Raw genomic sequence first — 12,938 nt, forward strand, 5'->3', positions numbered from 1 at the left:
AGATAAGCAATATCCTGATAAAGAATTCCAAATAATATGCACAAAGATACTCAGTAAACTTGAAAGAAGAGTGGAGGAACTCAGTAAGAACTTCGACAAAAAGAAAATATAGAAAATAACCAGTCAGAGCCAAAGAATCCAATAACCAAAATAAAAAATATACTAGAAGGAATCAACAGCAGATTAAAGGATGCCAAAGAATGGATCAGCAATCTGGAAGATAAGGTAATGGAAATCAACCAAGGTGAACAGCAAAAAGAAAAAAGAATAAAAAAATAAAACTAAGTTAAGGGAACACACTGACATCAAGTGTAATAAAATTCACATTAGAGGGATCCCAAAAGGAAAAGAAAATGAGAAAGGAGAAGAAAAATTATTTTAAAAAAGGATAACTGAAGACGTCCCTAATCTGGGGAAGGAAACAGACACCCAGGTCCAGAAGCACAGAGAGCCTTAAAAAGATAAATCCAAGGAGGTCCACACCAAAACATATAAAGTAAAATGGCAGGGTGCCTGGCTGGCTCAGTTGGTAGAGCATGTGACTCTGAATCTCAGGGTTGTTCAAGGCCCATGTTGGGCATGGAGTCTACTAAAAAAAAAAAAAAAAGGGAAAATGACAGAGAAGGAGAGACAATGTGTTTCTCAGATATACAAAAGTTGAAGGAGTTCATCACCAATAAATCAGATTTATAAGAAAAGTTAAGGAGAATTCTTTAAGTGAAAAGAAAAGGCTAAAATTAGAAGAAAATTATGAAAGGGAAAAAATTCACAGGTAAAAGCAATCACAAATTAAAGGTAATAGATTAATCACTTATAAAGCAAGTATAAAGGTTAAATCACAAGAGCAGTAAAACTATGTAAAAACTTTGTAAAAAACTAAATATGTAAATAATCATATTTAGGGGTACCTGGGTGGCTCAGTTGGTTAAGTGTCTGCCTTTGGCTCAGGTCATGATCCCAGGGTCCTGGAATCTAGCCCTGTGTCTGGCTCCCTGCTCAGTGGGGAGTCTACTTCTCCTTATGCCCCTCCCTCCCACTCATGCTCACTCTCTCACTCTCTCTCTCTCACCAAAAAACCCCATAATCATATCTATAAAAAATAATATCTATAAAAAATTTTGTGTATCAAAGGATACACAAAATAAAAAGATGTAAAATATGACATCATATGCATAAAATGGGGAGGGGAAGTAAAAATTAGTGCTTTTAGAATGTGTTCAAACTTAAGGGACCATAAACTTAATGTAGACTGCTATACACTTAAGATGCTATATATAAACTCAACAGTAACCAAAAATCAAAAACCTGTAATAGATACACAAAAATTAGAGAGAGAAAAGAATCCAAGCATACCACAAAAGAAAGCCATCAAAGCACAAGGAAGAGAGCAAGGGAAGAATAAAGGAACAGAGAAAATCTACAAAAATAACCATAAAACAAATAATAAGATGGCAATAACTCCATATATATTAATAATTACTTTAAATGTAAATGGACTAAACACTCCAATCAAAATACATAAAGTGACAGAATGGCTAAAGAAAAAAAAAAAAACAAGACCAATCTTATGCTGCCTACAAGAGACTCACTTTAGGCCTGAAAACAAATACAGACTGAAAGTGAATGGATGGAAAACGTATTCCATGCAAATGGAAGAAAAAAAAAATTAAAAAGGCCAGCATAGCAATACTTATATCAGACAAAATGGACTTTAAAACACAGACTATAACAAGAGACAAAGAACTGCACTACATGAAAATAAAGAAATTAATTCAACAAGAGGATATAACAATTATAAATATATATGCACCCAAGAGTGGAGCACCTATATATATAAAGCAAATATTAATGGTTATAAAGGGAGAAATCAATAGTAATACAATTATAATAGGGGACTTTAATACCCCTCTTAAAATCAATAGATAGATCATCCAGACAGAAAATCAGCAAAGGAACACTGGCTTTGAATGATACACTAGACCTAACAGATACACACAGAACATTCCATCCACAAACAGCAGAATACATATTCTTTTCAACTGCACAAGGAACATTCTCCAGGACAGATCACATATTAGGCCACTAAACAAGTATCAATAAATTCAGGAAGACTGAAATTATATCAAGTATCTTTTCCAACCACAACAGCATGAAACTAGAAATCAATTATAAGAAAAAAAATTGGAAAAACCACAAACACATGGCGGCTAAACAACATGCTACTAAACAACCAATGGATCAATGAAGAAATCAAAGAGGAAATAAAATTTACATAAACACAAATGAAAATGAAAGCACAATGATCCAAAATCTTTGGGACAAAGCACAAGCAGTTCAAAAAGGGAAGTTTATAGTGATAAAGGCCTATCTCAAGAAACCAGAAAAACCTCAAATACACAACTTAATCTTACATCTAAAAGAACTAGAAAAAGAACAACAAACAAAACCCAAAACAAGTAGAAATAATAAAGATTAGAGTGGGAAAAAATAGACTAAAAAAAAAAAGAACAAAAAAATTCAGTGACACCAAGAGTTGCTTCTTTGAAAAATAAACAAAATTAATAAATCTTTAGCCAGACTCATCAAGAAAAAAAGACAGATGACTCAATAAATTCAGAAATCAAGGAGGAGAAATAACAATGAACACCACAGAAATACAAAGAATTACAAAAGAATATAAATAATTATATGTCAACAAATCAGACAACCTAGAAGAAATGGATAAATTTCAAGAAACATACAATTTTCCAAACTGAATCAGGAAGAAATAGAAAATCTGAACACACCAATCACTAGTAATGAAATTTAATCAGTAATCAAAAAACTTCCAAACAAAAGTATGGAACCAGATGGCTTCATGGGTGAAGTCTACCAAATATTTAAATAAGTGTTAATACATATTCTTCCCAAATTTTTCCAAAAAATATAAGAAGAAGGAAAATTTCCAAATGCATTCTATGAGGCTAGGATTACCCTGATACCAAAACCTGATAAGGATACTACAATAAAAAAGAACTACAGGCCAATATCTTTGATGAACATAGATGCAAAAATCCTCAACAAAATATTAGCAAACCGAATTCAACAATACAATGAAAAAATTATTCACCACAATCAAGTGGGATTTATTATAATTACACAAGTATGGTTCAATATTAGCAAATCAACCAATGAGATATATCTCATTAACAAGAGGAAGGATAAAAACCATATGATCATCTCAAAAGATGCAGGAAAAGCATCTGAAAAATACATCTGTTCATGATAAAAACTTTCAACAAAGTGTGGTTAGAGAGAACATACTGCAATATTATAAAGGCCATATATGAAAAACCCAGAGCTAACATCATACTCAATGGGGAAAAACTGAGAGCTTTTCCTCTAAGATCAGGAACAAGACAAGATGTCTACTCTCACCACTTTTATTCAACATAGTACTGGACATCCTAGCTGCAGTAATCAGATAAGAAAAAGGAATAAAAGTCATTAAAATTCATAAGGAAGGAGTAAAACTCTCATAATTTGCAAATGACATGATACTATATATAGAAAACCCTAAGGAGTCCACCACAAAACTATTAGAACTGATAAATTAATTCAGTCAAGTTATAGGATACAAATTTAATACACAGAAATCTGCTGTGTTTCTATACACTACTAATGAAGCAGCATAGAGAGAAATTAAGAAAACAATCCCATTTACAATTACACCAAAAAGAACAAAATCCTAGGAACAAATTTAACCAAGGAAGTGAAAAACCTGTACTCTGAAAACTACAAAACAATTAATGAAGAAATTGAAGATGACACAAAGAAATGGAAAGAATTCCATGCTTGTAGGATTGAAAGAATTAATATTGCTAGAATGTCCATACTATCCAAAGTAATCTGTAAACTCAAACTATCCCTATCAAAATACCAAGAACACTTTTCACAGACCTAGAACAATATTCCTCAAATTTGTATGAGACCTCAAGACACCGCAAATAGCCAAAGCAATCTTAAGTAAGAACAACAAAGCTGGAGGTATCACAGTCCCAGATTTCAAAATATACTACAAAGCTGTAATAATCAAAAAACAGTATGGTACGGGCAAAACACAGACACACAGATCAAAAGAACAGAGAGCCCAGAAATAACCTCACACACATGCAGTCAGTTAAATCAGGACAAAGGAGGAAAGAATATATGATTGGGAAAAGACAATCACTTCAATAAATGGTTCTAGGAAAAGTGGACAGCAACATGTAAAAGAATTAAAGTGAGCCGCTTTCTTATACCATTCACAAAAATAAACTCAAAATGAATAAAAACCTAAATGTGAGACCTGAAACCATAAAACTCTTAGAAGAAAACATAGGCATTAGGCCTAGAAACATTTTTCTAGATACGTGTCTAGGCAGAGGAAGAAAAACAAAAGCAAACATAAACTGCTGGGATGGCATCAAAATGAAGAGCTTTTGCATAGCAAAGGAAACTATTAATAAAATGAAAAGGCAACCAAGTGAATGGGAGAAGGGATATTTACAAATGATATATCCAATAAGGGGTTGATATCAAAAACATATAAATATATAACTCAACAACATTAAAAAACAATCTGATTTTAAAAACTGGCAGAGGATCTGAACAGATATTTTTCCAAAGAAGACATACAGATGGCCAAGAGACACATGAAAAGATACTCAATCTCACTCTTCATCAGAGAAATGCAAATCAAACCACAATGAAACATCACCTTACATCTGTCAGAATGGCTAGTATCAACAAGGCAAGAAGTAACAGGAATGGTGAGGATGTGTAGAAAAAGGAACTCCCGTGCATTGTTGGTGGGATAAATTAGTACAGCCACTGTGGGAAACTGTATGGAGGTTCCTCAAAAAATTAAAAATAGAAATACCATAAGACCCAGTAATTCAACTACTGGATATTTACCCAAGGAGAACAAATATTATTTCAAAAAAACACATGCATCCCTATGGTTATTGAAGCTTTATTTACAATAGCCATGACATGGAAGCAGCCTAAGTGTCCATCAAAAGATGAATGGATAAAGATGTGGTATATTTATATACAATGAAATATTACTGAGCCATAAAAAAGAATGAGATCTTGCCATTTGCAATATAGCTGGACTTAGAAAATATGCTAAGTGAAGTAAGTTAGAGAAAGACAAATACCATATGATTTCAATTATATGTGGAATCTTAAAAACAAAGTAAATGAATAACCAACCAAGAAACCAACCAACACAATAGCAGACCTATAAGTAGAACTGATGGTTGCCAGAGGGGATGGGGCTGGGGGACCTGGGCAAAATAGGTAGAGGGGAGTGGGAAATACAGGCTTCCAGTTATGAAATGGGGATAAAAGGTACAGCATAGGGAATATAGCCAATGGTACTGTAATAGCCTTATATGGTGACAAATGGTAGCTACACTTGTGGTGAGCATACCATAATGTGTAGAGTTGTGGAATCGCGATGTTGTGCACCTGAAACTAAAGTAACACCGTGTGTCAGCTATACTTCAATAAAAAAATGTTTTGAGAAAAGTAAATTATGAGACCAGATATATACTATCTATTCTACACTTTAAGATTTGAAAAACTTAAGTATACTTTTATTAGATTATTATTATATAGTATGTATTTTATTTTAGTTTTTAAAAAAGACATTTATTTTTTTAAAGATTTATTTATTTTAGAGAGAGAGCAAGCAAGCGCAAGCACAAGTGAGGGGAAGGGCAGAGGGAGAGGGAGAATCTCAAACAGACTCCCCACTGAGCAAGGAGCCCAATGCAGGGCTCGATCTCATGACCCTGAGATCATGACCCGAGCTGAAATCAAGAGTTGGATGTTTAACCGACTGAGCCACCCAGGTGCCCTGGTGAGTATTTTACATTTGGAATTATTCACTAACATACTTACTATTTTAAACTCCATTATCTAATTCCAGCTTTATATTATGTTCATAAGAAGGCTTATGTTCCTATTGTCATATCTAAAACTCAAACATAAAGATTTTACAAATAAAAAATAAAGAGCAAATTCAACTTTAAGTAGAAGAAGAAAATGATAAAGAACAGAAATCAACGAAATGGGAAGGCAAATGTTCAATAGAAAAAGGATAACAAGGCCAAAATTGGGTGTTTTGGAATGATTAATAAAATTCACTAACTCCTAGCAAAACTGATCAAGGAAAAGAGGAAAAATAAAAATTTCTACTATCAAAATGTATTGGCAAATGACATATCTGATAAAGGGTTAGTATCCAAAACCTAAAAAGAACTTCTCAAACTCAACACCCAAAAAATAAATAATCCAGTTTAAGAAATGGGCAGAAGACATGAATAGACACTTTTCCAAACAAAAGTACACAGATGGCTAAAAGACACATGAAAAGGTGCTCAACATCATTCGGCATCAGGGAATACAAATCGAAACCACAATGAGATACCATCTCATACCTGGCTAAAATTAACAACTCAGGAAACAACAGATGTTGGTGTGGATGCGGAGAAAGGGGAAACTTTTGTACTGTTGCTGGGAATGAAAACTGGTGCAGCCACCCTGGAAAACAGTACAGAGGTTCCTCAAGAAGTTAAAAATAGAACTACCCTATGACCCAGCAATTGCACTACTAGGTATTTACCCAAAGGATACAAAAATACAGATTCGGAAGGGTACATGCACCCTCACGTTTATAGCAGCATTACCAAAAATAGCCAAACTATGGAGAGAGCCCAAATGTCCATTGACTAATGAATGGATAAAGAAGATGTGGGGGTGTGTACACACACACACACACACACACACACACACACACACACACACACACAGGAATATTATGCAGTCATCAAAAAGAATGAAATCTTGCCATTTGCAATGATACAGATGGAGCGAGAGTGTATTATGCTAAGTGAAATAAGTTACTCAGAGAAAGACAAATTCCATATTTGCCAAATTTCACTCATATGTGGCATTTAAGAAACAAAATAGATTAATATAGAGGACGGGGGGGGAAAAAGAGGGAAGCAAACGATAGAGACTCTTAACTATAGAGAACAAACTGAGGTTGATAGAGGGAGGTGGGTGGGGGATAAGCTAAATGGGTGAAAGGTATTAAGGAGGACACTTGTGATGAGCACTGGGTGTTATATGTAAGTGATGAATCACTAAGTTTGACTCCTGAAACCAATATTACCCTATATGTTAACTAGAATTTATTTTTTTAAAGGTTTTATTTATTTATTTGAGAGAGAGAGAGATAGGGAGAGAGAGCAGAGCAGGAGGGAGGGGCAGAGAGAGCAGCAGGCTCCCTGCTGAGCAGGGAGCCCAACCTGAGCCAAAGGCAGATGTTTAACTGACTGAGCCACCCAGGCACCCCTAAAATTAAGTTATAAAAATTCCCACATCAGAAATAAAGCATAGGGCATCTCTATATTCACATAATTTTGATTACAATAATGTATTTAAAGCATTCTCGGTCAAAATGGCAGGGCCACAATGTCTTGTGACAGTGGTCAGATAGACTATGAAGTGAGCATAATCACAGAGAATGCATTGGAAATGTGATCATAATTACAAATATTCTGGTCACAAACATTATACAAATAACTTAAGGTACAACTACTTAATTTCTTACAATGTAGTGGTCCTTGAGGAGAAGGTCTTGGAATACTGTACGCCATATGAGCTTTGCAGTACAGCTATCTGGAAACCCTTCTTGTCCTTGTTAGAATACACGGTCTCCTTAAGGAAAAGGCTGCTGCCTTGCTTCTGACTTTTCGCATAAAACTAGCATGGTGCACTTGTACATATTATTACTCAGTAAATATTTGCTGAGCTAAATTAAACTGCTTGACTTTATAATAGGACTCAGGATACGATCCCTCTCAAATTTGATGCCAGTTGAAACTATGCCCATATAACTATAGCCAAGAAATAACTTTAAAGACCTACGATGAAAGAATTTGGATTCTGGACTCTGTCAGACCTATATTTAAATCTCAGTTTGTGGGCACCTGGGTGGTTCAGTCGGTAAAGCGGCTACCTTTGGCTCAGGTCATAATCCCAGGCTCCCGGGACTGAGCCCCACATTGGGCTCCCTGTTCAGTGGAGAGCCTGCTTCTCCCTCTGCCCCTCCCTCCTGCTTGTGTGCTGTCTCTCTTTCTCAAATAAACAAAATCTTAAAAAAAAACAAATCTAAGTTTGGTCCCCTATTGATCAAGTATATTAATTTTGGTGAATTACCTAGCCTGTTTGAACTTTTCCTCTTTAGAGGCAAGTTTCCTCATTTGTAAAAGGGATGGTGATAATTTCCAGGGCATAGCATGTGAGGATGGTGATGATAAAAGCTAACACTTAATTGTGTACTTACACTTGCCCAGCATTTTGCATGTGCATAATATGGAGAATATTCTCATCTAATCGTTTCACCAGTCCATCATGTTATTGCTAGTCTTTTTTTCCCCCTTAGGTTATTGCTACTCTTAATTTACAAATGAGAAAACCGACGATTAGAAATTTGTCCAAGGTCATGTGTACCTGATGAGTAGGCCACGATGTGAAAAAGAGCCTGTGGTCTAACAACCATAGAACTTGACACATAATGAAGGTTCAATAAATGGAAGCTATTATAATTATTTTTCAACTACTAGATTGATCTAAATTATGAGTAGGAGAGAAGGACATCCATCATAGAGCTATTTTCTATTTGAAAAAAAGTAAAAGGAAAGAGAAATACACTCAAAATAGAAGTAGTAGTTGAGCAAAGAGAAATCTTCTGATTGGGAAATAGAGGTAAAACATTGATAAAAGAAAAAAGACAGTATTTCATGATCAACCACCACATGGCCAGAGAGGCAGGAAAAGTGAGAAGAGGAGCAGAGGTTAATCCAACAGCTTAGTTCATGGCTTGAGATGCAGAAAGGTATCTAGTGGGAATTTTTATTAAGCCCAAGGAGATTTCGGATATATATCTCTCCAAGGAAAACTTTGTCTTTGAAGCATTTAAAATCATCTGAAAAAATTTACTTTTAAATCCAAGAGAAAGGAAATACGGATTAAATTAAGCAATGATTAATAATAGTTAAGTTTGGAAAAACTGCCATTTTATTCCCTGGTGCTTTTAATTTGAAAAATCTGCCACTAATTACATATTTATAAATGTAGCTAATAATTTTAGTTTCTTCTCATGCTTGGCTGTTTTAAGGTCTTTTTTTTTAAATGATTTAGTTATGTTCTTAATTATCCTTATAAGAAATCTGGCTTTCTGGACCACAAAGCTATTTATGAAGTACTGCATTCCATCTGGTAATGGCAGGAGGAAATAAACAACTTCCTGATTTCTGACTGTTCAATGATCACCTTATATAACAACAAAACCACCAAGCATGAAAAAAAGCATGTTGAATGATAACAGATTGGAAATGAAGAGAAGGGGCTGAAGACTATGTTCAAGGGACATAGTCTACACTTGATAAATGTTTGCTGGCAGAGGGAGGGAGACAGATAGGGTGGGAAGGGGAAGAGGGGAAAACAGGGATTCCAAAAAGAGACGTACAAAGTAATCCTGAGATGAGAAGAAGCTAAGGAGCTTGGTGGGAGTGCAGATTTTACGCAAGAAAGGCAATACCTGCCAAGAGAAGTGTGGTCAAACTCTTACCTCAACCGACTGTGGAACAACCTCTTGTAGTCAACATTTATTCTACTGATATTTTCTTTTGTAAGACGTTCAATGGAAAATAACCGGCCCACTTGCTGAAAACCAGGAGCTGCGTTTCTAACATATTGCCTATCGAAATTTGGCAACCACAGAATCTGTAAGGTGAAAAAGGAAGTCTTTCAGTGGATAATCAGCTCTCCAGGTACAAAGGGCCCCATGTAGAATAAATGGAGCCTCATTCCAGCATTGGTAACAGTCTACAGGTAGTGGAGAGAGATTCTAGTTCTTGGTGAAAGTGAACTTGGCTTAATACCGTCTAATGAACTCTTATAATGGGGCATTCAGCAAGATTGCTCTGGAGCTGAGATTTCTCAGAGTTAACATGCTGAGTCAAAGGCCCATTGTGTTCAGATAGCCTCACACTAGCCAAAGTGGATGAGGAGTTGGTAGGTGTGGATGAAAGATGGGAATCATATTCCTTCTGGTTGATGACACTAAAAATCATCTTTGAAAGGGGTCATTTCCTGTCAATGGGGAATACTTTAATGATTCATCTGTGGAAATAGTTCCATTTGCAAGAAAACACATTATTTGTTTCACTCAGCACTCTACCACATTCTGAGAACTTAAGATATTTGGAATGATTGCTCAAGTGCAGAGAATTGCTTCTGAAAAATATGATGAACAAATCTCTGCTCAAATAAGAACCAGCTGTTTCTTCTGTATCATTAATTAAAACCAAATCCTCAAAGCTTCAAGTGTTGCCCAAGCCCCTTCTAATAGTTCTATGCTAGTGATGGTGCAGGTCACATCACATAATCATTACACACATGCCTTTTTAACAGAGTGCTGTTACTTCATTTGGTTTGGAGTAGCAACAGCTGCCATGTTTTTCCCCACTGGGGAAAATTTAACTGGGTCATTCTTAGATTGTCATATGTAGCTATCTAAGTAATAACCTCCATTTCTACAGATAAGCGAAATTATTTGGGCATCTCAGGGAAGATCTACAGGGTAGGTCAAGTTCAACTGCTATGCTCATGGGACATGCTACCCACCTCCCAAACTCTACCATAAATAATGAGGTGACATACCAGATGTTGCTCAATTTTAGAGTCAAGGATCACGCTTACTACATGACGAATATATGTGTTTCTGAGAGGATGTTTTTGTGGAGGGGCATTAAGATCAAATATCACAAATTTTTTTTCCTTCTGTGCAAGTTCCAATAAATCGGTTAGTTTTGGAATCGTCTGATTTTCTGCTTTTTCACGATCAGCCTTTGATAGGGGTTTCATTTTGTAAAATGGTTTCAACTAAAAACAAATACATCAAAGAATACATTGGCTCCTATCAAAAGCAATTTCCAATTTTCCTGCTCTATAGCCCCACACCCAGACCTACCTCCATTTTGCTCCATTATCATTCAACCCACCAGACCCTCTGAAATACTGGTCCTGAGATAAGAGTTGCCAAGGAGAGAAATTAAATGTAATCTTCATAGGTAATTATGGCATTTGGAATGATTTCTTCTACACTGTAGAACATGTGTTTGCACCGAAGGTCCTTCATATTTTTGTCTTGACCTTCCTTTTCAGCTTTTTTTCGACAACTTGAGGTAATAAAATCTCTTTTTATAAAAGTCACACTGGCTGCCCACATTTGCTCTCACTATTCTAGTTTTATGCAATGGAAAGAAAATAGGTTTTGGCTTCAGGTTAAATTGGATTCAATCCCAGCTCTATCACTCATTGGCTTTCCTTGACGAACCCACCTGTTAAAATCTTTTTTTTTTTTTAAGACTTATTTATTTGAGAGAGAGAGAGAGAGAAAGCACAAGCAGAGGGAAGAGGCAGAGGGAGAGAGAGAAAGACTACCTGCTGAGCAGGGAGTCAGACTCAAGACTTGATCCCAGGACCCTGGGATCATGACCTGAACCAAAGGCAGACGCTTAACTGACTGAGCCACCCAGGCACCCCTCCACCTTCCTAAACCTACAAAGCCCAGCTTAAATGTTACCTCCTTCATGAAGCCTTCCTTAAATATTCCTGAACTAAAGAGACTTTGATGGTATTAAACTGCAAAGCCTCATTTTTATGCCTCAGTTGTATGTTTCATTCTGCCTTCTACTTGTTTGTCTTAGACCAGATTCAAATCCTGGTTTCATATGTGTCTTGCTGTGTAACCTTGGTAAAACCATTTAAATTCTCAGAGTCTTCATTGCCCGAACTATAAATGGGGGAGGGGAGAAGTAATCTATATATTTCTCAGGATTATTTTGAATATTAAATACGATAAAATATTTACAGCATCTACAAGCATGTCTAGTACATAGAAAAGTGCAGAATTCACATTAGTTCCCTCACTCTCTACTGCCTCCACTGGATTGTACCTCCCTTATGGCAGAACTGTCATATTTTCTTGCAATACACAGCATTTCATTTTACACCTCAGTCCATACATATATTAGGTATATTAAATTTAATAGAGGACTACTTTTATAGTCATTTGCCCATTTTAGATCATTTGTAGGTGAAGTCAGTGATAAAAGGCTACTTCTAAGAAGGAAACAGGACATGGGTCCTTTTCTCAAGAGGCAAGTAATCTCTTTTTCCTACATAACTTTATCTTTGTTCTCATTCTTACCCTATTTCCTCCCCTTCCTCTGATCTCCTTCTTCTCAGCAAAGAAATTATCATCTTGTACAGTATCCTCATGCTAGAGTAGGAGTCAGGCCATAGAAGTCAAGTTAAACCATGGTCTAGATCTGAGTTGAGGTCTATTCTTAAGGGTTTTCTTAATCCTCAGGAAAAGAGAACATGTGCTTCAAAATTTAATATATTGTTAGATTCTACCAGATCTAGACCAACTGATTCACTTTAATTATTAGATCTTCATATGGGAAAAATTATTAAAAGAAAAGAATGGGAAAGACCAAGACAGAACTTAAATAACTCAGCTGTGCATAATTTTAAAAATGTCCCTGAATGGGCAAAAAGAATAGGAAATGCACTGTACAAGGACATTTATAAAGCCTTTCCTTTAAGGATAAATTAAACAAGAGGAGAATTTAAAACTAGATTCCAGTATTTGGGGTTTAAATAGTATTATGGGGTAGCTTTAAATGATATTATGGGATAGCTCTAACAGCAGAAATAAATTGAGCCTTTTCTGGGGGAGGGGTATATAAAATAGGGGACTTAGTGAAAAAAAAAAAACTGGAATGGGACACAGCCAGTTGAGACTATCTCCAACATATGGTGGAACATTT

At 35.7% G+C, this 12,938-nt stretch overlaps 1 protein-coding gene across 9 annotated transcripts in view; it reads right to left on the bottom strand.

Moving 5' to 3' along the window:
• Positions 1 to 12,938, bottom strand: part of GDPD4 (glycerophosphodiester phosphodiesterase domain containing 4) — a 147,508-nt gene that overhangs the window by 59,238 nt on the left and 75,332 nt on the right. For 6 of the 9 annotated variants that reach the window (XR_012374513.1, XR_012374514.1, XM_073879769.1 and 3 more), the window contains exons 12-13: positions 10,762 to 10,983; positions 9,668 to 9,822 (exon numbers count right to left, since the gene is read on the bottom strand). The exons of the other annotated variants lie outside the window; for them this stretch is intronic. Coding sequence is in view for 4 of the 6 variants with exons in the window: in XM_073879769.1 (XP_073735870.1) it covers positions 9,668 to 9,822; positions 10,762 to 10,983 (377 nt within the window). In the remaining 2 variants the exon portion in view is untranslated. The remainder of the gene's footprint in view (positions 1 to 9,667; positions 9,823 to 10,761; positions 10,984 to 12,938) is intronic. 9 annotated transcript variants of the gene reach the window in all.

The sequence above is a fragment of the Callorhinus ursinus genome, unplaced genomic scaffold (assembly GCF_003265705.2).
Source record: "Callorhinus ursinus isolate GAN/ISIS: 27379988/994484 unplaced genomic scaffold, GSC_fseal_2.0 scaffold35, whole genome shotgun sequence".
NCBI classification, from domain to species: domain Eukaryota; kingdom Metazoa; phylum Chordata; class Mammalia; order Carnivora; family Otariidae; genus Callorhinus; species Callorhinus ursinus.